Source organism: Rhincodon typus, chromosome 10 (assembly GCF_021869965.1).
Source record: "Rhincodon typus isolate 14 chromosome 10, sRhiTyp1.1, whole genome shotgun sequence".
NCBI classification, from domain to species: domain Eukaryota; kingdom Metazoa; phylum Chordata; class Chondrichthyes; order Orectolobiformes; family Rhincodontidae; genus Rhincodon; species Rhincodon typus.
The window spans coordinates 28,753,305-28,776,803 of record NC_063341.1 but is presented as its reverse complement, the minus strand read 5'-3'; the positions used below and the strand labels follow the sequence as shown (position 1 = coordinate 28,776,803).

General features: G+C 39.0%; 1 protein-coding gene across 9 annotated transcripts in view; it reads left to right on the top strand.

Annotated features, from left to right (window-relative positions):
• dock7 (dedicator of cytokinesis 7) overlaps positions 1–23,499 on the top strand; it is a 171,199-nt gene that overhangs the window by 101,301 nt on the left and 46,399 nt on the right. For 6 of the 9 annotated variants that reach the window (XM_048601896.1, XM_048601892.1, XM_048601891.1 and 3 more), the window contains 8 exons: positions 602–771; positions 6,842–6,996; positions 8,191–8,373; positions 8,842–8,977; positions 9,735–9,831; positions 19,732–19,846; positions 20,598–20,732; positions 23,239–23,391. In XM_048601896.1, the coding sequence (XP_048457853.1) occupies positions 602–771; positions 6,842–6,996; positions 8,191–8,373; positions 8,842–8,977; positions 9,735–9,831; positions 19,732–19,846; positions 20,598–20,732; positions 23,239–23,391 (1,144 nt within the window). The remainder of the gene's footprint in view (positions 1–601; positions 772–6,841; positions 6,997–8,190; positions 8,374–8,841; positions 8,978–9,734; positions 9,832–19,731; positions 19,847–20,597; positions 20,733–23,238; positions 23,392–23,499) is intronic. The other 3 variants (XM_048601895.1, XM_048601894.1, XM_048601893.1) reach the window with 1 other exon arrangement.

Below are 23,499 nucleotides of genomic sequence, written 5' to 3'. Positions count from 1 at the left end.
CTTCCAGTCAACTTTTGACAAATCGTTCTGCAACTTATTAAAATTTGCGTTGCCCCAATTTAGAATTCTAATGACTGCTTTGTCTTTGTCCTTTTCTGTAACTATGTTAAAACTAACTGAATTATAATTACTACCATCAACACACTCCACCACTGCCACACATTTCTCTTGTCCAGCTTCACTTCCTAAAACTAAGCCCAGAATTACACTCTCTCTTTGGGCTTATTATATACAGGTTAAAAAGTGCGGCCAAAAGCTCAAAGAGGAGAGCTGTAAGAATAATGAAGGGAAGAAGTGGATGGGTCTTGCTCATTGGCAGAAAAGCATTTAGCTGAATTAGAAAAAAACAAAATAAAAGATATTGATGATAATTGTATATGTGAACATTTTTAAAGGATCTCTGTGAGATGACTTGTTTAGGAATGTTCCCTGAGGTAAAACTGTCATTCTAACTTGGCTCCTGACAATAAATTCCTGTTTCTAGTCTAATCCTGGTGGTGGCAAACTTCTTTGTACAAATAGGAATAGGATTTGAGCTGGTAATTGTTAATGTTATGCAAGTGGTTTTGATGATCTTTCAGAATGATTTGAAATTTTACAGCTTGTTTGGACTGCACAAGAAGGTTGTCAACGTTGTTCATAATTTGCTGTCGAGTCATGATTCTGATCCTCGATATGCTGATGTAGATGTAAAAGCTCGTGTAGCCACGTTATACTTACCGCTGATTGGTATCATAATGGAATCCGTGCCACAGTTATATGACTTCACAGGTAATTTAACCTTTTGCTGCGTCTCTTCAAAACTGTAGAAAAGTTGTTTGTTGTAAAGGCTGGTGTGGTATGTAAGAATATTGGGTGGATTATTAGAATTCCATTGCATGGCCACTCTGAGAGTTAACAAGGTTTATCAAGTAACAAGTTGCACTTACATAATGCATTAAAATAGAAACACGTACCAAATTGTTTCTCATCAATATTGAGGGAAAATGGGTGGACTGTAACAGGAGGGGTGACCAAAAACTTGGATGTAGAGATGAAGTTAAGAAGGGTTTTCAAGGACAAAATTGAAGGTGCAAGATGGATGAGTTTAGGGGAGGAATTCAAAAATGTGCTGAAGGGGTGACCAATGGGAGGACTGATGAAGAAGATGAGAAAAGCAGAGGAACAGATACTTTGGCAGTTGGGGCTGGTTGTAAACCTGGAAGAAGTTGCAGAAATGGGGAAAGTAATGAAGTGAGTTAAACATAAAGATGAAACTTTTAAGTTTGAAATGTTGGGCAGCTGTAGCTAATATAAGCCAGTGAAGACAGGAGTAATACAGAAGATTAGGTAGAATTCGAAACAAGTCATAGAGATTTAGATGAACTGAAGTTTCAGGAGGATGGGAGACCAACCAGGGGAACGGAGAATCATTGAGTCTGGAGGTGACAAAAGCATGTGTAAGAATGCCGGCAACACAGATGCTAAGGTAGGGGGCTGAGTTAAATGGTGTTACAGAAGTCAAAATCTTTGTGATGGAGACAGTATTGAGCCAGAAATACGGCTTAATGTGATAAGAATGCTATATTGGAGAACTTTGTACTACCTGGTAGGTAACATAATGTCAAAAGGATTTAGGAAATGGTTAAGAGATGTTAAGTCATGAATGATTCTGCAGCTCATTTTAAGCTGATGTGTTGTCTGGCTTACTCATTGCAACAAAACCCCTACTTGATTTAATTGCTCCTTATTCATGGATAAATTTCAGGGTTTTGAGTGCATGAAAAATGATCTTAAAAATCAGCTTCCAGCAAACAACTTTTTTTAAAGACAGGGTAAGAAAGAAACTTAAAATGGGAAATCATTAAAAAGGGAGAAATTGAGGTTGAGCAAACAAGCAAAAATGAATTGTTGGCTTTTTTTATATTTCCAATGCAACTTTGAGGGAAAGTTGCTCGGCGCAGCAGCTGATATTTTACAAAACCAGTGAACTCGGATGGACAGAAATTTCCTTGATATTGCCAGTAATCTAAAGGTTAATGCTTGACATCAAAAGTGCACCCAGGAATACAAGTGAAGGCAAAGTATCTCACATCAACCCCAATGGGTTTCGCTTAGAAGGAAAGTGGTAGCTGAGTTAATGTTTAGAAAAATGCTTTAAAAAAGACACTGTCTTTAGGAGACATCAGTAAACTGTAAATTTCAAGAAGGGAAGACCTAAAAATGTTTGATATTTATACAAACTACTTTAATTCTTTTTATTTGGGCATTTTTATTTAAATGGGTGTGGGCATTGCTGGCTAGATTGTGCATCCCAAATTGACTTTGAGAAGGTGGTGTTGAGCTGCCTTCTTGACTGGCTGTGGTCCATAGTGTGGAGGTACACCCACTGTGCTGTTAGAGGGCGAGTTCCAGGATTTTGATCCAGTTCGGGAACACTGATAATTGCAAATTCATTCAATTGTGTTCTTGTATTGAGGAGCAAAAGAAGTGTCTTGAAACTGTTAGTCCTTAATTGAACTTGGTCCTTATTTCAGCGATAACTGGAGATGAAGTGGAATGGATTGCTGTTATATTCATATTTCAAATTATTATTCAGTGTTCCTATTTGATGTATACTTATACTGATTAAAAACAAAAGAGGCCATAGTGCTTCCTTTAGAGTTGAATAGTCTGATAATATCCACACATGAGGGTCACTTCATGAAATTCTGGATCCTCTAGAACCTGTGGATTTAAAGAAGAATTGTTTAATTGGGCATCACGAGTGAGGTCAACATTGGTTCTCCAACCCTAAATTGCACTTGAAGGTGGTGGTGAGCTGCCTTCTAGAACCACTATAGGCCATCTTGTGTGGGTATCTCTGGTGAGGGTATTACTGTTTGGAAGGGATTTCCAGGATTTTGAAACGGTGACAGTAAATAAAGGTCTGAGGTTTGGAGGGGCACTTTTGTTTTATTCATTCATTTGGATGTGGACAATCCTGGCTGTTCTTCCCTATCCCTAATTGCACTTGAACTGAGTGGTTTGCTAGGCTATGTCAAAGCGTAGTTAATAGTCAATCACATTGCTGTGGGTCTGGAGTCACATGCATGTCAGACCAGGTAAGGATGGCAGATTTCCTTTAGCCTTCCCTAAAGACTTTTGTAAATCAAATGCATTTTTATGACAAATTAAAGTAGATAGATGGTCACCATTAGGCTAACTGTTTCTAGTTCCACATTTTACTGAATACAAATTTCACCATCTGCCATGCTGGGATTTGAACCCGCATCTCTTGAATAATGGTTTGGGGTTCAGGGTTACTCGTCCAATGACATTACCACTATGCCACCCCCACTCCACTTGCAGATGGCAATGTTCCCATGCCTCATACTCCCCTTGTTCTTTGAGGTGGTTTCAAGTTTGAAAGTGTTGTCAGAGAATCCAGTGCATCTTGTATATAGTATGCACTGCTGCCACTGTGCATTTGCGTTAGAGGATGTGAATGTTTAAGTTGAATGCTTAAGGTGGATTGGATGCCAAGAACATGGACTGATTTATTCTGGATGATTTTGAGCTTCTTGAACGTTGTTGGAGCTGCGTCATCCAGGCAAGTGGAGAGTAATCCATCTCATTCCTGACTTGTACCTTCCAGAGGTTGCACAGGCTTTGATAAGTCAAGAAGTAGGTTATGTGCCTTAGAATTTGCAAACTCTGTTCTGCTCTTGCAGCCACAGTATTGATATGGCTGGTCCACTTCAGTTTGTGTTCAATGGTAACCTGTACGATTCCAACAGTGGGGTTTCAGTGATGGTAATGCATTGAATGTCAAGGAGCAATTTATAATTATCTTTATTGAAGATGGTTATTGTTTGGCATTTAAGTGGCTTGAATGTAATTTGTTATTGTTGTCCAGGTTTTGCTGCAAATGAGATCGTACTGCTTCACGATCTGAGGAGTTAGAAATGGTACTGAACATTGTACAGTCAGTGAACATCTTCATTTCTGACTTTATGATGGAGAGGAGGTCATTGATGAAGCAGTTGAACATGGTTGGGCCTAGGGCATTAGCCTGAGGAACATGGGACTCTTGCGGTGCAGCGGTAGTGTCTCCACCTCTGGACAAAGAGACCCAGGTTTAAGTCCCACTTACTCCAAAAATTTGTAATAACATCTCTGATTAGAAAATACCTCAGCCTAGGAACTCCTGCAGTGATTTCCCGGGACTGAAGTGATTCATCTCCAACAGTCACAACCATCTTCCATTATGCTTGCATGACTCCAATCATTGAGGAGATTTCCCCTAATTCACAATGCCTTTGGTTTAGCAAGGCTCGTTAATGCCATACTTTGTCATGTGCAGTCACTCTCACCTCTCTCCTGAGTCAGCGAATTATTGCATTGCAGGAGGAAGCCATTTGGCCCATTGTGCCTGCACTGACTGTCTGAGTAAGCATCATGACTTTGTTCTATTCTCTTGCTTTTTCTCTGTAATGCTGCACAAAGTGAGATCCAACCAGCAACAGGTTGATTGATTTGTGGAATTGTGACCTATTGTGAGTGACAGCGGCTGTTGGTATGACAACAATTATCTGATTGGCTCCTGCGCAGCTGAACAGCTTGTGGGTGTGCAAAATACTGGCAGAAGCCGCAAGACTGCCACAGCGGCAGACGGTTGTGTTTTGCTCTCCATAAAAACCCAGAAGCCTAAAGAAAGCTGGTTTATTTCCCTCACCAGTTGCTGTAAGTTATGGTCTTCAATCAATGACTAAGAAACTTTGCATGTTGGTGCCTCATTCACCTATACCTCCTTGAAGAAGAGAAACTGGAGAAGACCTAAAACCAGAAGATATATGGATCCAAGCACATTGACCCTAAAAGAGTCTAATTTCCCCATCACAGCGTCTTCTGCTACCTAACCCATTTAAAAGTTTTAGCACAAAACAAAAACACTAATCTTGCTGGTGCAATGATTATAATCATGTTTTAATGAATAAACGGTTCAGTCATGAGTTACATTTGAAGGAATATGATATTCATTGTGAGTTGGAAGATATATTGCTTTATAACTTTACACTATCCCAACTCTCCCCTCCAAAATACTTCGCTGGATCAATGATGGGAGGTACTGGTCTAATAATCCTGGCGATACAAGCTTGAATCCCACCACGGTAACTGGTGGAATTTACATTCAACTAATAAATTTATTTTTAAAATAAAAATCAGGAATTGAAAGCTTGTTTCAGAATTGGTGCCATAAAACAATTAATGATTATCATAGAAACATTAGCTGTTTTACTAATGTCCTTTAGGAAAATAAATCTGCTGTCCTTACCTGGTCTGGCCTACATGTGACTTCAGGCCACTGCAATGTGGTGAATCTTAACTTCCCCCTGGAAATGAACAATGTGTTGCATAACATGTATGCCCTTTGATTCCATGAACAAAAATACAACTTGTTTTACAGTTGCGACTGGTACTCTCCTTATGTCCCTTTCTATCTATCCCTTTGTCCTCCATTTTCTTTTTATGCCAAATACACTTTTTACATTTTATGGATCTGATTTTCCTGGTATATTTAGGTGTTAAAGGAATTCTGAGATATCTAACATTGACTCGTGAGCAATGTCAATTTAACCCACTTTTGGCATATTGTCTTTGGTAGGTGTTGAAGTATGTTCTAAAAACAGTAAGGATTAAGTCTCACCTCAGAAGGTGATGACCATGAAGTTGTTTTAACAGGTTGATATTAAAAAAATTATAGTAAAGAGTTTGCACACCACTAAGATGGATAACACTTCAATCAAGAACCTTTCCAATAGGGATTAAAAAGTTGTTCAGAGGATTTGAGTGCTACTTAAATTCATGCTCAGTTTTTATGTTGCCATGGAGATAGAGTGTATTGAAGAAGATTCACAAACACAGGAAAATGACTTCAATAACACTGTATCAACACTTTTCCTGAAAACGTTCTGAGGACTTCACCTAAGGAGAATGAGTGCTATGCTATTCTACCTTACCGGAGTCCTGAAATGAGCCACCAGTAGAAAGGAGTGCTTTGTTTTGGGGATTTTGCAAGGGTGACCCTTGGTTTGGAGGAGGAATAGGAGGAGGAGATGAGGCCTGTCACAGCTGCAAAAGAAAGGACCAGGAGTGTGATTTGGCTTCCTTTCCAACCCCACTGTTGGTACACAAAATCCCTCCTCCTTCTTTCACCAACAGCACTTTGCATTTCTAAAGTGCCTTTCCTGTTGTAAAATTCCCCAAGGTGCTAATGAGAGTTCTATCAAACAAAATTTGACATACAGTCACCCATGCGGATATTAGGGCAGATGACCAAAAGCTAAGTCAAAGTTAGGTTTATTTTAAGAGTCTCTTAGAGGAGAAAAGAGAGGGAGAGAGAAGTGGGTGGGGATTGAGGGGGTTTGGAATTACAGAGTTTAGGGCTTTGGTGTTTGAAGGCATGGTCTCCATTTGTGGAATGGTTAATGTTGGCAATAGTCAAGAGGTAAGAATCGGAATATTTCAGGCGTTTCTTATCTGGTAGTTGGCTGCTGAGGGGTTAACCTTTCCCGAAGATTCTAGCACAATCTGACAAGGAGGTGTGTTAAAGCATATCTGAACAGGTTTTTTTTTTACAAAAAGGCCAATTTTTGTTAGAAGTTGTTTCCAAGAGACTGTAAATCAGAAATAATTCACGAGAGAAAATTTACATCCAGTCTTGTAAAAAATGGCAAATCTTTCTAGGCAACAATGTAAACTTTGACTTGGTATTACCAGGGAATTAGTTACTCCAGAATGTTTGTTCAGAGGTAAAAGATTTCGGGTATGATATTAGACATTATCTTTTCCCCTTTCTTCTGCCTTCCTCCCTTGCAAGAATCCCTCAATCAGCGAGGACGTCCCAGTGTTGTAACTGCAGATGATTATGAGAGTGAAAGCAGCAACATGATCAATCAAACCGTCGCCATGGCAATCGCAGGAGCCTCTGTTCCACAGCTTTCCCGACCGAGTAGTTTCTTGCTGACATCTGGGGTAACACAAACCTCTTCTTTTTATTACTAGGGAGGCTAAATGAGAGCCGTACGCTCAAATGCATCATCACTCATTTAGAAAGAGTAGAAGAGAACCTGGACTGAAAGAAGAATTCTTGGCTAGCTGAGTTCTAACAGTTTTCAGGTTTTATCTGGAAACAAGGGCTAAAATATAAGGGTTCCACGGTTTTGACATTTTGTGAGAGAATTGGATTAGGCGCTGATAGACATGGCTTTAGTGATTTGTAATGTGAAAAGAAGAGTTTTCAGAACAATATATAAAAAAAAGTGACTTGCATTTAATTATCTTCTTTTAAAGGGCCACTCAGTTTATGTTGCTAACTTCGAAGAGTCTCCCCTCAGTAGGACAACTGGTCTTTTTGTACCTGCTCTTCTTTAAAATTTTACTGTTTAGCTCATATTGTCCCTTGACCTTCCTACTGAAATGAATTACTTCATATTTTCTCCCTGTCTGCCGAACCATCAGGCTCAACTCCTGAAGCCTGTTCGTTAGAGGATAACGCTGATCAGATTACTCAGAGTATGGTGTGAGAAGGCTAATGTAGTATGGATTGGTTGGAGTAACTAGTCTGTTTTGTTGTAACTCTGCTCGCCAACTCTTTCCTGACCCCAGGATATGCCAAGTCACTTGATAGCTGATTAGGTACTTTGCCACTGTTGTAATGTAGGGGATAATGGCAGCCAATTTGCTCAAAGCTAAGTATCACAAAAGCTGTAATACAAATGATCAGATAATCTGTTTGTGATGTCATTTGAGGGATAGATTTTAGCTAGCACATTGGGAGAATTGTCTCCCTTCAAATAGAATCTTTTATATCCACTTAAAGAGAGCAGATAACCTTATTATGGCTTCTAATTTGAAAGATTGTGCCTGCAACAATACTACATGGACCTGTGATCTTAGATTATCTACCTCATTTTCTGGGGTGGCACTAAACCCAAAGACCTGGCTCAGGCAGAAATGCTACCTTAAAATGCTAAACTGAGACTGCCCAATTAGATTAACTAAGAGCAGCATTTATCAAATTGGAAACAGAAAGGTGGGGATACTAGAAATGACAGAAATATCTCCTATAAAGCAAATGTGTGTTAATCAGTAATAGAATTTCAGTAATTCTTATAAACCATGAAGTTGGAATATGAATAACAGAATCTTTTCTTTGATTTGTTCTAGACCGGACGCCAGTATACAACTTTCTCAGCAGAATCAAGCCGCAGCTTGTTGATTTGCCTTCTCTGGGTTTTAAAAAATGCAGACAACATGGTTCTACAAAAGTGGTTTGCAGATCTCTCCATTCTCCAACTAAACCGCCTGTTGGACTTGATGTATCTCTGTGTATCCTGCTTTGAGTACAAGGTACAGTTATAGCAGAAGCCCTGTAACTTTTGTTTTTCTTTTATCGTCTCTTTTAAAATATGAGGAGATGCTTGTGCATTTCAAACTTTGTCAACCATGAGCAGTAGTGGCAGCAGCGAAGGTACCACGATTGGTATGAGTTATTTCACTATGATGGAAGGTTTAAAACAATTTATATTCTTGCTTTTGACTGTTACCCTCTGATTCCTGCTGCAATGTTCATATGTATATGGTTGTCAGGTGAAGTTAGAATTGAACTTTTTTCTGATGCCCTCTGTGGTCAAATGTCTTACTAACACTCTTTGTCCAAGTTCACCAGAAGGCAGCCCAAAAATGTAGTTGCTTCTTGAATTTTATCCCAGCAAGAATCAGCACTTGAGAAAAAAAAATTTGGCATGACATTTGCACGTGTGAGTTATGGGAACAATAACTTAACATTGACTTAACCTTATGGTCAAATCAATACAGGGCAAGAAAGCTTTTGAACGAATGAATAGTCTGACATTCAAAAAATCAAAGGACATGAAAGCAAAACTTGAAGAAGCAATACTTGGGAGCATTGGCGCTCGGCAGGAGATGGTTCGTCGTAGTAGAGGGCAACTAGGTATATTCATCTGGTTCACTATCCTTATTCTCTCCTTACTTTTTTGTTTGTCACTGTCTATTTGTCAGAACCTGGTTTCACAGCCAAATATCTGTTTGTAGCATTGTTCTTCCACGACAATTAATTTTACATGGATTCCAGTTGAACTTCCACTGAAATGTTCATCATATTTAATGCTTTAGCAAATATAATTTTCCTCATATAATAGCATTCATCCTCTCTCTTATCCATCGCTGCGTAAATGCTATCAACTCCTCAAACACCAGTGGTTAAATCTATATCGTGACTCCATCAGTACCACATTTTCCTTCATCATCTTTTAATCAAGAAATGTTTGTTCCTGTCAGACAGTGTTAAATGGCAACTGTCGTTGCAAGCCAGCCAATCCCAGAAATTTTCTTTGCCTTCACTTTCTTCTGACCTTATCTCTTTTCCACCCCATTTTGGTATATTAGTGGTTTCTAAAACTTTCTTTGACTTTCACCTGTCTGCCTTTGAACAGTCTGTTTTTAGCACGGGCAATTGCTTCATCTCTGAAATGATTTTTCTACATATTTGTTAAACTTTCTCTGTCACATGTGTATCTGATTTCTGAACTGGTAATAAAATCTAACTTAATTGATCCTTGCATGGAGCTGACAGTTCATAACGTTCACATAGTCTTTTGGAGAAGAGCTTTGAACAGTAAGTGCTGTCCCTTTAAGCATCAGTCACTGTGAGCTCACTTTAATGCTCCTTCTTTGTGCTTGATATGCAGAACGAAGTCCTTCTGGAAGTGCATTTGGAAGCCAAGAAAATCTGAGATGGAGGAAAGATATGACCCACTGGCGCCAAAATAGTGAAAAGCTTGACAAGTGAGTTAAATATTTGATGATTAATAGAGTTCTTGAGAAAATTGAAGCTCCAGTTTTGCCACACAGAAGTAGATAGTTATCATTGGCATAGCACATATACAGTAGTGCTCTTTGGAGGTAATGTTGTGCTAGAAATTTTGCAATGACTTTCAGTGAGCTTAGCAAAGGAAAGTTCTTCTTGAAAAAAAGTTGCCAGGATTCTTGCCCTTTATAACTATTGAGACAATTTTGTTGGAGAGTGAACATACGTAAGGTCAGGAACAGATCGGACTTGGACCTGATCGATCAGATCTCACTGGGTTCCACTGAAGCAATTTAAGGGTAGAATCAGAAGGAAGGTTGAGTACAAGGGTGGTGGACCTTCAGGACAATGTGCTTCCTTTTCTGACTGACCATGTTGGAGATGAGATGAAATGGGTAATGGCCATTATTCCAACAGTTGTTTAGGGGCTGACTGGCGATGCACAGACAGGCCCCTCCCCTAGAGGCTGAGATTGGGCAGGTGCCTGGTGGTGGACTTGCCAATGGTTGGCTAGGGGTTCTGGCTGAAAAGTCGCCTTCAGAGTCCCTGAACTGGAGATGCAGAGATTATAGAAGCCAAAACTGGGCTGTAGCCTATCCAATCAAACGCTGCCCCTTAAACATGGTCATCAAGTTGCCCTTCCAAGGCTGCAGGTCCTCTGCGTGGCCTGCAGTTCTGTGAGCTCACCAGCCATTCTTACTCGAATAGTGGATGTAGGAATGACTAATTAGGAAGCCACATCTCATAAAATTGCATGAGTGAATGCCTCTAGGTGCTGGCCTGAGACCCAAAAACGGTTCCAACCTACCATTATCGGACTGTCATACTTACCAGAGACAAAAAAAGACTGCAGATGCTGGAATCCAAGTATGACGAACAAGAGGCTGGAAGAACACAGCCAGTCAGGCAGCATTTGGAGGAAAGCAGCAGTCAACGTTTCAGGTATTACCTGAAGAAGGATAATACCCGAAACATTGATTGCTCCTTTCCTCCAGATGCTGCCTGGCATGCTGTCTTCTTCCAGCCTCCTGTTTGTCATTCTTAACAAATTCATTGGTCTGGATTCTCACAAACAGAATGGGGACTTGCTGATGGACTAGAAGAACTTGCCATCCATGGAATCATACATTTGTTGAAAAGCAACTCTTTCATTTGTTTTTATAAGGTGATAGAAGCAGATTTGATAGCAATGTGTAAAATGTGTTCAGACAGACACATGATCGGCAGGGAATAGAAGAATATGGATCATGTGCTTGCAAATAGGATTAGTTTAGAATGGTATCATGTTGGTGGGCTGAAGGGCCTGTTCCTCTGCTGTATTATTCTCTATGTTTTTATTAATATGAAATAGTTCTCACATTTCAAAGATTTTATTCTATGTGAAGTGTTCGGGATATTTTGAGAGATGCAATGTGCCTTTGTACTATTTAGCTCTCCTGAAAGAATAGAAATGATAAATTTGATAGACATTTCATGTATGTCTACATCCCTCTTGCATCTTATCCATAGGCTATTTTATATGTTCAGTAGGTTGCTACAAAACTGAAATGATAGTTGCTGAGCTTGATCCTTTCTTCACCTGACATTCCTGCATGTTCGCCAGGGTTTATTGAATAGCAAGGGGCTAGAACCTTTGACTAACTTTGCTAATTTCAACTGTAGCCTATAAATTTTGTGACAAGATTCTGTGCAGGTTGTCATGAGCATATAATGAGCCCAATAGACTACTGTCCTTTAGATATCTTTCTATGCTTGTACTTAAGGTCACCTTTGGTGCCGCTGCCATTAATTTGTCTCGTATTCGTTAGCTTAGCAAAAACTGAGGACAGAACCTGTTAGTGTTCCCAATCTTTGTGGCTGACTACAACACAGGTAATGGCTTTCACCAACTTAAGTCAGTTCTGGTTGTCAATGGTAACCTTACTTTAACATTATTGGGTGTTAAGGTTTGCTCTTGTTCTGTCTCACTGCCTGTATCCTAACCCACAGCTGTAATTATTTCTTCACATGTGCTGTTTTGTTAAAGAAGCCAGAAATCTGTCAGGTATGGTAACACTGGCTGCTGCTTCCATCCCTGCTTCTGCATAATATGGGTGAAACAAATAAAAGTTTGTAAATTCATCCCTGGGTTACACCTGGGATGAGATTACTTTCTGTGTGGTGCATTAATCTGCTAGGAGTGGGTGTGTGTGTGTTTGTTTGTATTAATAATTATCATGTGGTGAGAACTGCAAAAATCTATTTTCCTCTCCTGAAAGCATAGACATGATAAACATGATAGATATTCCATGAATGCCTGCATCCCTCCATATTTTATCCATGGGGCTATTTTCTTTGTTCAGTAGGCTGCTGCACTGAAATAATAGTTGCTGAGCTTGATCCTGACATTCGTGCATATTCGTTACCAACCGGGGTTTATTGAATAGTGATGCGCTAGAACTTTTCACTAACTTTGCTAATTTCAACTGTAGTCTATGAATTTCGTGACAACATTCAAAAATGCAAGAGTTTGTACATTTCATAAAGCTCTTATGTTCTGAATTATTGCTTAGTAGTACAGAACTTCAGTATTACTAAAAAGGAGGCATGTTGTCAAATAGCTTCTTGTCAGGATGGAATTTCAAGAATACCAAATCTCAGAGTAACATCACATGATACGTATGAGCAAAGGGTAATGATGGTTGCTAAGTTGGCTCTGGTTGGTTGAAATATTGCCGTGGAGAATTAAACAAAAGCACAGAGGATAATAATTCCTTTGCACAGTCTTGGAAATTTGGTACTCTTGCATTTGTCCCGATGAGAACAGGTGTCAAGCTTTGATTGAATGTCTCTTTTTGCAGCAATACTCCCCACTTTAGTTGCCAATGCCAGTGTTGATTTTCAGCTTTATCAAGAAAACTTACTTCTGTTGATAGTTTGATGACATTCCTGTTCTTTCTTCAAATTCCTCTGCATTTAAGCTCTAGTGATGTCTCTTACGGATGCTGTAGATGATATGGTACTGAGTCTTTATATCTGAGCACTGAGTGACAAAATCATAATCGTAACCGCTCCTTATTGTCTTACAATTTCAGTACAAGCGCAGTGACAACATCACATCTCTTGCCACCCACTCCACCCAAAAGTCACTTTGCACAGAAATTTCTCTTCTCGTAGCTGATCTTACCTGCGAGAATGGGAGGAAAGCTACAATTAGCTTTCAGACATTCAAGATCCCAATTCCTGACCACTCTGTAGTGACAACATGATGAATTTGATTGTGGGCAGGAACATGAACTGTGATGGGCTGCCCAATCACATAGTCTTCCAACAATCATTATTATGATTCATGTGTGTAAACTGTTTCCTCGGGTAGAATACTGAAGGTTTTTGGCATTTTTCATATTGTATCCCGGTATGAGTCAAGAAGTAAAGGTGGGAAATTAAAATGATGCAGGGTGCACTCTATAGAGTGACTGAATATCAAGTAATGATTTGGCCTGAACTAAGTCTTCATTTCCAACATTACTGCAATAATTATAGATAAGAAGTACATCATTGACTGTAAAGCACTTTGAGATGACCAGTGGTCGTGAAAATTGCTACAAATCCTAGTTTCTTTTTCTGAGGTCAGCATTTCATTTTTGGAAGTCCTTCTTCCAAATAATTCTTTATTCTTTTAGTAATATACATCCCAACATTAAAGAATAGAACTGCTTCCTTATGGTCTTTAATACTGTCCCTGAAATGGGCACTAAGAAGTTGTCTCTCTGATGCTCACAAACATTTCTCCATGTGCTGCAAAAGCAGGTTATAGATGCAACCTTTTCCCTCTTTCTATGGTGTAGCATGTTGTAGCTCCAATACTCTTACATTATCATGGCATTGGGACAAAATAATATAACTATATTATTGATAGCAGAATCACTTCAAACAGAATTTGTTCTGTAGAATGATTTCCCCTGATTTCATCCAAATTATATTGCAGGGGAGAGTTAGCATCTCTGGGATAACTGAAAGAAATTTAAAGATGATGAATTCAAATGTCCAGGCAATCTTACGTAAAGGTTATTTTGCCTGTTACCAGAATAATGTGATAGCCATTCATGTTTGTTGCCAGTGAGACAAATCCATTAATGAAACAGGTATTCCATGCCTCCAAAGCAGTTTACAATACTGTGTTTATATTATAGTGTACCACAGAAATAATGGAAACAACTTCATTACTGCAATACTTACAATATATTTATACCCCATAGTTCCTTCACCTCAGAAATAAGATACAGAAAGGATTATAGATAGCCTTGGACAAAATGTTAGTCACATTCACTTTGAATTTAGGTTAATATTGAAAGGGTGAAGAGAGGTTGGCAATATTGCTCAACTAGGTGTTGGAGCACTAACACATTGCACATTAATGTTGACTAGAATGTAGTAACACAAAATAATGTACTATTGTACAAACAGTTTTAAGTGTACGCACATAGGATCATGTATACTTTAAGTGATATAAAATTCTATAATTTGTCAGTCTGGTTTGCCTTGATGCTGCTATGGCCACTGATGTGTATGCATTTTTCTAGTGCTTAACCCAAATGATTTCCCAAAATTAATAATTAGTATCAAACTAAAATGATCATGGAAGAATCTGCTTATCTTTGTCTAAGTTGTTTGACTTATTTAGCCTTCATGTGCAATTGCTGTTTGTGTGCTTTTGTTTCAATGCTTGAACTATGTTTGCAGAATGCTTCCTCAGCATATAAGCCTGCTCATTGAAAGGTCTGGGGGAGTTCTCCTTGCGCTGGTCTGTTTGCTGATTTGCATGCAGCTTGAAGATGAAAAACCAAAACTGCATTTACAGAAAAAGTGAAGCACGAATGAAGAAATGCAAAATATGGCATTAACCTGTTTATATTTGTAATGCTTTATTTTGAAGTGATTTGTCCAATTGATCTATTTTAAACAACACACTCCATTTATGATATAAACAAAATTCTTTCTGTTTATTTCATTTTTCTCTAAGCAGATAATAGCATATTTCTTGTACATAATGGAAATAGTTGTCTGACAATTTTATTTGTGGTGCGTACTGATTCTTATTATGCCAATAGAGTTGTCAGTGATGCCCCTAAGAATTCAGTGTGACAGTGTTGGTTCAAAGCAGATTTTGTTATTAACTTACAGTTGTATTTTACACTTATAAGTTTGTTGTTACTTGGTCAGATGTTATGAATGAATATTTCCTCCTTTTAATCTTTTTCTTTCTCTCTGTTACCATCCCCTTTTCACTCACTATCATCCCAATCTTCTTCCTTCCATCTATTTACCCTGTGTTGACATGCATTTGTTCATCTTCATCCAGCCCTTTATTCTTCTCTATACCTCTTCTCTCATCCTACCTCTCTGGTTGACTCAGAGTGGCATGGTAAATTGTTTTCAAAAACATGATTATACTTTCATTACATGTTTTATATTTAAAAATTATTTGCTACCTCCATCCCCTTTTCTCTCATGTTTATTTTCTCCCTTTGCTCCCCTTCCATTGTATTCCCCCTAGTCATAAGTAAAAATTGTCACCAGTTGAAGATTATTTTTTGCTTTTTTTAAGAGAACACTTTGAGCACTTTAAGTACTACCTATAAATGCTGTCTTTTGAATTCACCAACAAAACTCAACATTGTCTTGTATTTTGTTAGCTCTGTGCCTTTAACTGTGGTTTTAGGAGTTTCCATCAAGTACATATTTTCCCTTGTAAATGCAATCTATTGTAGTCAGTGGTACCATATAGACTTCTTCCAAGAACTCGGAACAGGTGGTCATTGTTTCAGAACTTTGGTATATGCAAACAGAGGACAAAATTCCTGATTGATTGCCTTTTCCTATTGCTGGAATCATTATCTTATTTTGTCTGCATTGCTATGATCCCAGCTGATGGTAATATAGGACAAGTCAGATTCCAGAGTGAAAGCTAACTTGATAGATCACACATTTTGCTTTTGCAATTCATTTACCATGGTGATCAATCATTGAACATATTCACACTAGGCTGTAAATGTATTTTAACAGAAGAACATTAAATTCATTACACAAAAGATGGTAGAGATCACCGGTTTGAGAGGTACCATCAGAGGTGCCTTATAGTACACGCTCCTGCCACTCTGCATTGTGATAGAGGAAAAGAATGTTGAAAATGTTAGGTCGGGTACCAGTCAAGCAACTGCTTTGTCCTGAACGGTGTGGAGTTTCTTGAGTGTTGCTGGAGCTTCAAATACCCAGACAAGTGGGGAGTATTTCATCACACTCCTGATTTGTGCCTTGTAGATTGTGATCAGGCTTTGGGCAGTTCAGAGGTGAATTACTTACTATAGAATAACCAATCTCTGACCTGCTTTTGCTGTAACCGTATTTGTATGGCTGGCCAATCGCAGTTTCTGGTCAATGATATTGATCGTGGGGATTCAGCGTTGGTAATGCCATTGAATGTAAAGGAGTGCTGGTTAGGTTCTGTCTTGTTGGACGTGGTTACCGTCTGGTGTTTGTGGAGCATGAAAGTTATTTGCCACTTAGCCCGAGCCTCGATGTTGTCTGGTCCTGCGATGAATGGACAGGAACTCCTTCAGTATCTGAGTAGCTGGGAATGGCAATTGTGCAACTGTCAGCCAACATCACATTTCTGATCATATGATGGATGGAAGGTCATTGATGAAGCAGCTAAATTTTGTTGGGCCTAGGACACTATCCTGAGCAACCCCTGCAGAGATAACCTGTGATTAACCTTCTCAAACTGCTTTTGTACTAACTGTAACTCCAACCAGTGGAGAGTTTCTCCCTTTCCCATTTACTTCAGTTTTATTGGGGCTTCTTGATTTTAAACTTGATCATATGGATCAGATACCGTCTGAAGTCAAAGGCACTCATTCTCACCTCACTTTTGGAGTCAGCTGTTTTGTTCATGTTTGGACCAAGGTTGCACTGCATGGCAAACTGACCCAGTAATTCCTTTGTGAGTGCTGCTTGGTAGCACTGTCACTGACTCCTACCGTCATTCTGCTGATGATCGAGAGTTGACGTATGGAGAGGCAGTTGACTGAGTTGAGTTTGTCTTGTCTTTTGTCAACAGTATAAAATCCAAGCAATTTTCCACATTAATGTGTAGCTGGCCGCAAAATGCAAACAGACCAGTGGTGGATCTGTGTAGGTCTTGGAAGCAGTGGCAGTGAGGTTAAGTGGAGCAGTGAGAGCAGCGATGTCCGATAAGCAGACAGACTGGTGACGGACACGTGTGGGACTTGGAAGCCGGAGCATGAGTGAGATTGAAAGGACGAGTGAGAGTTTAGAGATCTCAGAAGCAACCAGACCAGCAGTGCAGCAGCTTTGACAAAATTAAAGAGCGAGGTCACAGGAGGGCTAGTAGGTAATTTGTGGGTATTTCTGTGTTGTCTCTTGTGACTGGATGTTATCAATTTAGGTTAAGACAGTAAGTTCACCTTAAAACTTTGCGTAGATAGTTAACATTTTAGAAGATTGAAACTAAATTTCTTCACTTGATAGAATTAAGTGCTTGTTTGACATAAATAAGATAAGAATCTTTTAAGTGTAAACTTAAGTAGGAGTAAGCATAAAATAAAAGCTTGGGTGTGTATGATATTTAGTTAAGATTGAGGAGCTGAGGCCCATGATTTGCATATCTGCATTGTGTGGAAAGTCTTAGACACTCCAATCTGTCTGGATGACTGGGTGTGCAAAATGTGCCTCTGGCTGGAACAACTCAAACTATAGTGCATTTGTGAGGCTGACAGGTTCATGGAAAACACGTTTCAGAGTGTGGTCACTCTGCAGCTTAAGGGACTGCAGGACAAGAATGAATGGGTAAAAGAAGGGGACCAGGCAGGTAGTGAGGGCATCCCCCAAGGGCATCTCACCCACAAGCCGTGTTTTGGCCTTAGAAAATGGTGAGAATGACAGTTCCTGCGTGGAGGCCAGCAGAGCCAAGGCCATGGCACTGTAGGTGATCCAGCCGCTCAGTCGGAGTGCAAAAATGTGGAAAGATCGTAATATTAGGAGATTCATTAGTGAGGGGAGGAGACAGGTGCTTCTGTGGAAATAGACATGACTCCAGGATGGCATGTTGCCTGCGAGGGGCAAAGATTTTGCAGCATGGCTGCAGTGCATTCTGAAAGGGAAGGGTGAACAGCCAGAGGTTGTGATCGTTGTTGGGACCAATTACAAAGAAAGAAAGCTCCTGCAAGCTGACTTCAGGGAGTTAGGTAGGAAATAGAAAAGTAGAACTTTAAAGGTACTAAGCTTCATTTTATTCCAGGTGCCACATTGTACTGAGTATAAAAATGGAAGGATAAAGCAGATGAATGTATTTCTGGAGAGATGATGCGAAACGGAGTACTTTAGACTCCTAAGCCATTGGGACCATTTCTGGGGGAGCTGGGACCTGTTCAAGTTGGACAGATTACATTAGAATAGGAATTGGACCAACATGTTACCTTTCTATTCTGTTCTATTCTGTTTCTCTGAACTTTCCAGGAATGAAAGTCATTCCTCATTCCTATTAAAATTAATTTGCCCTAGACTTCTCCCCAACCTTGTTCTTTCCAGAACACTCGATTATTTTATATCCTCCCATCTTTTCCATCTACTATAGTTCAGTCTTTAAAACCTGAATTTATTGCCACTTAATGCTAATTGGCTGAATTTTATTTGACTTTTTTGAGCTTGAATGTACCATCACTATAGTGTTTCACAGTTTAGAAAAACTGGAAGGGGCTGAGGTGGTTTAGGAGTTACTTTTATCAAGGCATTAGAAACATGACTTTTCCAAATGCAAAATGTAGGATAAGTACAGAAGAATCTCTTCTGATATGAGATCAGAATGAAAACACAGTCATGTGATTTGAATTTTTTTTAAAGTTACTTCTATTGAATGTATTTTAAGTTAATTCTATTGAAGTATTGTCTTTAAATGAAACTGAATCCAAAGCCCAATTTACAGCTGAATCTAAAAGTAACCATGTAAGCAAGTCAAAACATGGAAGCTACCACCCTTGTAGTTTGGGACAGTCATTATCTTGGTAGTTAATAAAAACATAAGATAATAGAAATATATTTTTCAGAAACTGGATATCGAACAATATACTTGTCATATAAAAAGGTGATGTTCAATTACAATCTCTGTGTAGTTTGATTCATGAAAAATTGTATGGATTGACTGTTGCAGAAATGGAGCTCCGTCTACTGTAGAAAAAGTAATTTCCTTCCTTGCCTGCAGATTATATTTCTCTTTTTGTTCTCCCAATGATGTTAGGCAGGACCTGTGTTTTACTATGTAAATTAAAATACATAATTTTTAATTCTCCTGATAGCTATTTATAAGAGCACTGTAATCTGAGCTAAATAGATCAGTGAATTCCCGGTTTAAACCCAGAGTTAGTCAACTAAATGCAATCAAAATAGTATTAGGAACTTATTTTTTGACTCCATGCCATAAATTAAGAAAGCAACATTAACCAGCATTCTCGTTTCAAGTTGTTTCCCAATGCGTTCTATGAAACAAAATAATCTTGAATATGTGTGTCTTTGCTTCTGCCCTGATGTAATAGCCTTTCCATTCTCACTGTCTAGGTTCACACATTTCCTCAGCTGCTGGAGTTTATCCTGCGTAATTCCATAGAACTAGAGTAAGCCTATAAGAGTACGGTAATGGAAATTGAAGGCAAAACTGAATGGAATTGGTTTCAAAGACTAATTTCTGGCGCACAAAATCTAAAGTAAAAATGTACAACTTGATAATCTTATAGATTGACTTAGTCTGCATTTTTAACCATAAATGTTAAATAAGATCATAACATTTAAATATCTAAAGCAAGAATCTGAACCTTTTCTGACAGGATATTTGTATGTGACAGATCAAGGGCTGAGTTGGAACATGAGGCACTGATTGATGGTAACCTTGCAACTGAAGCAAACCTTATTATTTTGGACACTTTGGAAATAATTGTTCAGGTAAGAGATCAATAAATAGCTGCCAAAAAGACTGTGACGATGAAGTATCCGTGGGAAATTAGAAGTTTTCCACTGACAGCATGGTGCCATATTTGATCTTTGACACTTTTTTGAACATCTGTTCCAATAAATTAACTCACTGGCCTAGATTCCATATAATTAGGATGACATTATGCTAAGGACAATATTGTGCATATTCAAATTCTATCTAGATTTATAAGTTGAAAGTCTTTCTCTGTCAGTTGTAAGAGTCCTGTGTGAAATGGAATTGGGACCATCTCAACCCATTTCTTAGCTTGCACAAACACAATGGATTAAACTTCCCTCAAACTGGGCGAAAAATGAAGTCTCTCTGAAAGACCACAAATGTCATCGAACAAATAGGTTAGGATACAGTGCTGAAGAGGATGAACTTTGAGCTTTGGAAGTCTGGGCAGAGTAGAGCAATCTGTATCTGTTCAGTGCAGTGCTTTTCCTGGAACAGTAATTGGGCTTGTGTTGGAACATCTTTATATCTAATCAATGTGATAGCTCACATCTTAGCATTAATGATATATCCGGCTTGACTGCATTAGCATCCTTTTATTAATGAACGCACTATTGTAAAAAATGATTTACAGTTTGCAAGATTCAGTTTGCAAGATTGTAATTCTAGGAGTACCTCACTATTGATACCGTAAAAAATGGTATTTGAAACTTGTCAAATACATAACAATTATTTATTTTTAATCTTTACCCTCTATATGTTCAGACTGTTTCTGTGACAGAATCCAAAGAGAGTGTGCTTGGAGGGGTCCTGAAGGTTCTTCTACACACTATGGCGTGTAATCAGAGTGCACTTTACCTGCAACATTGTTTTGCCACCCAGAGAGCCTTGGTATCTAAAGTAGGTGTTACAGTATTATAGATAATTGTTATAACTGATTATTGAAGATCACTGTGCAAACCATATTCTGCACAAGCACACTGCACCAAATGAAATAAGGGCGTAAATTTATTTTTGTCTGCAATTCATGTTAAAGTTGTTTTAGTGACGCCACTCCAGGCTATTACTGAGTGGGCACTATGCCACTCTTTGCAGGAATATAGAAAAATTACTCATCAGATAAAGGGGTTTGGCTTTATTGAAATTTTGTCATTAAATCCACCAAAGCTGAAATAATACAAAGTCACTGTCTTGTATTCTCTCATTTGAGAACAGGGAACGGAGAGGTAGCTGTACTGGATCCCAGGTGTAGTGGCATTGATTTGCTTGGCAGTCTTGAAATTGGAGCCCTAAACCATCTTCAGGAGCAGTTCTGATGAAATGCTGATGGCTTGTATTATATAGGTACAACAGCAGTAGTTAAATGAAATGTAAACGCATTGGGTGGAGATGGGCATAAGACTAGTCAGAATCCCACCCTCAAACGAAAGCCTATCAGGCACTTAAATGGACTTTCCACCAGGATCACTTCCTGGGACAGTGAGGTCCTGCCTTACATGAAGCTGCTGACCAATCAGAGATTGGCAGCCACAGCAAAGCCACATCAGTGGCCACGACTGCTGCCGGCACAGCAATGTAGAGTCCCAGAAATAGCAGATGTAGGATATACCTCTGATGGGTGTGGCTTGAGGGTGGAGGGGAGTGGGGGGTGTCAAAAGCAAGGGCAGGGTTTGGTTTTCATTGCCTTACACCCAGCCCCTATCTCCACCTCCGATCATCCCCAGCTTGAGGCAAGTTGAGACTTCCCACCCCAGTCTGGCAGCTTGACCTTATCCTTTGATTGCAGAGAAGGGCAATCTCCTCACCTGTCAGAAATGAAGTTAATTCTGATGGTTGTGTAAAAAGGCCTTTAAAAGTTCTCTTCAATTGACCATTTAAAGATCTCAGTTGGTGACAGTGTGAGAAGACTTTCCCACTTTATTCCTGTGGTGGTAGTGACAAGACGAGCTGGGTTCTCCTTGATCCCAGCCTGTCTGATTATTTTCGCCTCCCACCATCTATTCCTCAGCTTTTTGGGACAGAAAGATTCCATTCATACTTCTGTGATTGACAGTCAATGTGTAGTCAATAAAACCCATTAGTCCTGGCACAGATATTTAACACATTTTAGGATATACCTGCATTTAAAGTAGCTACCCTAATTTTGGCAAATTAATGGTCAAATTGTTGTGGTTGTTTATTCGATACTTGGGTACATTTCAATAATTCTGAATGTAGAAATTCTTAGCAATAGGACAAGTGCGTTATGTTTCATATGTCATCTCATTTCAATATATGTCATAATCAATGTCTAACTTATTCTGAGAATTCAAAAATTCCTTGGTGCTCTGCCCACTTTCTCACTCCTACCTCTTCCTTTACTAATGTTTTCAGTCTAACTGACCTGTAAGTATATTGCCGTTCCTTCACTGTCGCTGAGTCAAGATTCTGAAAGTCTCTCCGTCACAGCAGTGTGGTTGCCCCTGCACCTATGGACTGCAGCAGTTCAAGAAAGCAGTTTGCCACCATCTCAGCATTAATTAGGGATGGCCAATAGATGGTGGCATGACAAGTGACGTCTGCATCCTGTGAATTTATTATTGAAAAAAGTGTATTAGAGGGATCCATCAAAGAGATTGGAGAATTTACAAGTGGATTTCCCCTTTTTTGCCCCCTTCCAGGTTGAGGAATTCTGCTATCCTCTTGAATTTAGAATTGCAAGAGTTCCATTCATAGCAATAGGTTAAATTTTGCCACTACAGTTTCTCTGTATATACAGTTAATCATCCTTGTTAAGTTTTAAAAACTTGTATGACTACATCAGTGTTTGATATGTGCTTGTACATTTTCTTTTCCAAATTAATACCATGTCAAGAAATGGTTTTAAAGGCAAAATCGTACTCTAAAGGTTGAGGGTGACTTTAAAGAGGTTTATAAAATCAAAAGAGGCATAAGGAATGTGAATAGGAAAGGTCTTTTCCCTAGGGTAGGGGAGTTCAAAACTAGAGGGCATATTTTCAAGGTCAGAGGAGAAAAATTTAAAAGGGACCTGAGGCGCAACTTTTTTACAAAGAGTGTGGTTCATATGTGGAGCGAACTGCCTGAGGAAGTGGTACATGCAGGTACAGTTATAACATTTAAAAGACATTTGGATAGATACATAAAAAGGAAAGGTTTTGAGGTATATGGTCCAAACGCAGACAATTGGGACCAGTTTAGTTTGGGAAACTTGGTCAGCATAGACGAGTTGTACCAAAGGGTCTGTTTCTGTGCTGTATGACTCCAAGTGTAACATGAAGGGTTTCATGCTCTGATCACTATCAGTGACTTTAGCTAGAAAGTGCATGTGTAAATATTTGGTAAGGATTGAATCATCACTTTCAAGGGGTGAAGGCAAAATGGTTTAATATTCTTCCTGTTGTTACAGTTTCCTGAACTCCTTTTTGAAGAAGAAACAGAACTGTGTGCTGATCTGTGCCTAAGGCTTTTACGACACTGCAGCAGCAGTATTGGCACAATCCGAGCACATGCCAGTGCCTCACTGTACCTCCTTATGAGACAAAATTTCGAGATTGGCAATGTAAGCAATGTTTGAGCCAACTTTCCCCTCTTTAAATAATCATTTCTTATACTTTGTCTTTATAAACTATACCATTGAAATTTTGAAGAAAATAGTATTTTATTGCTT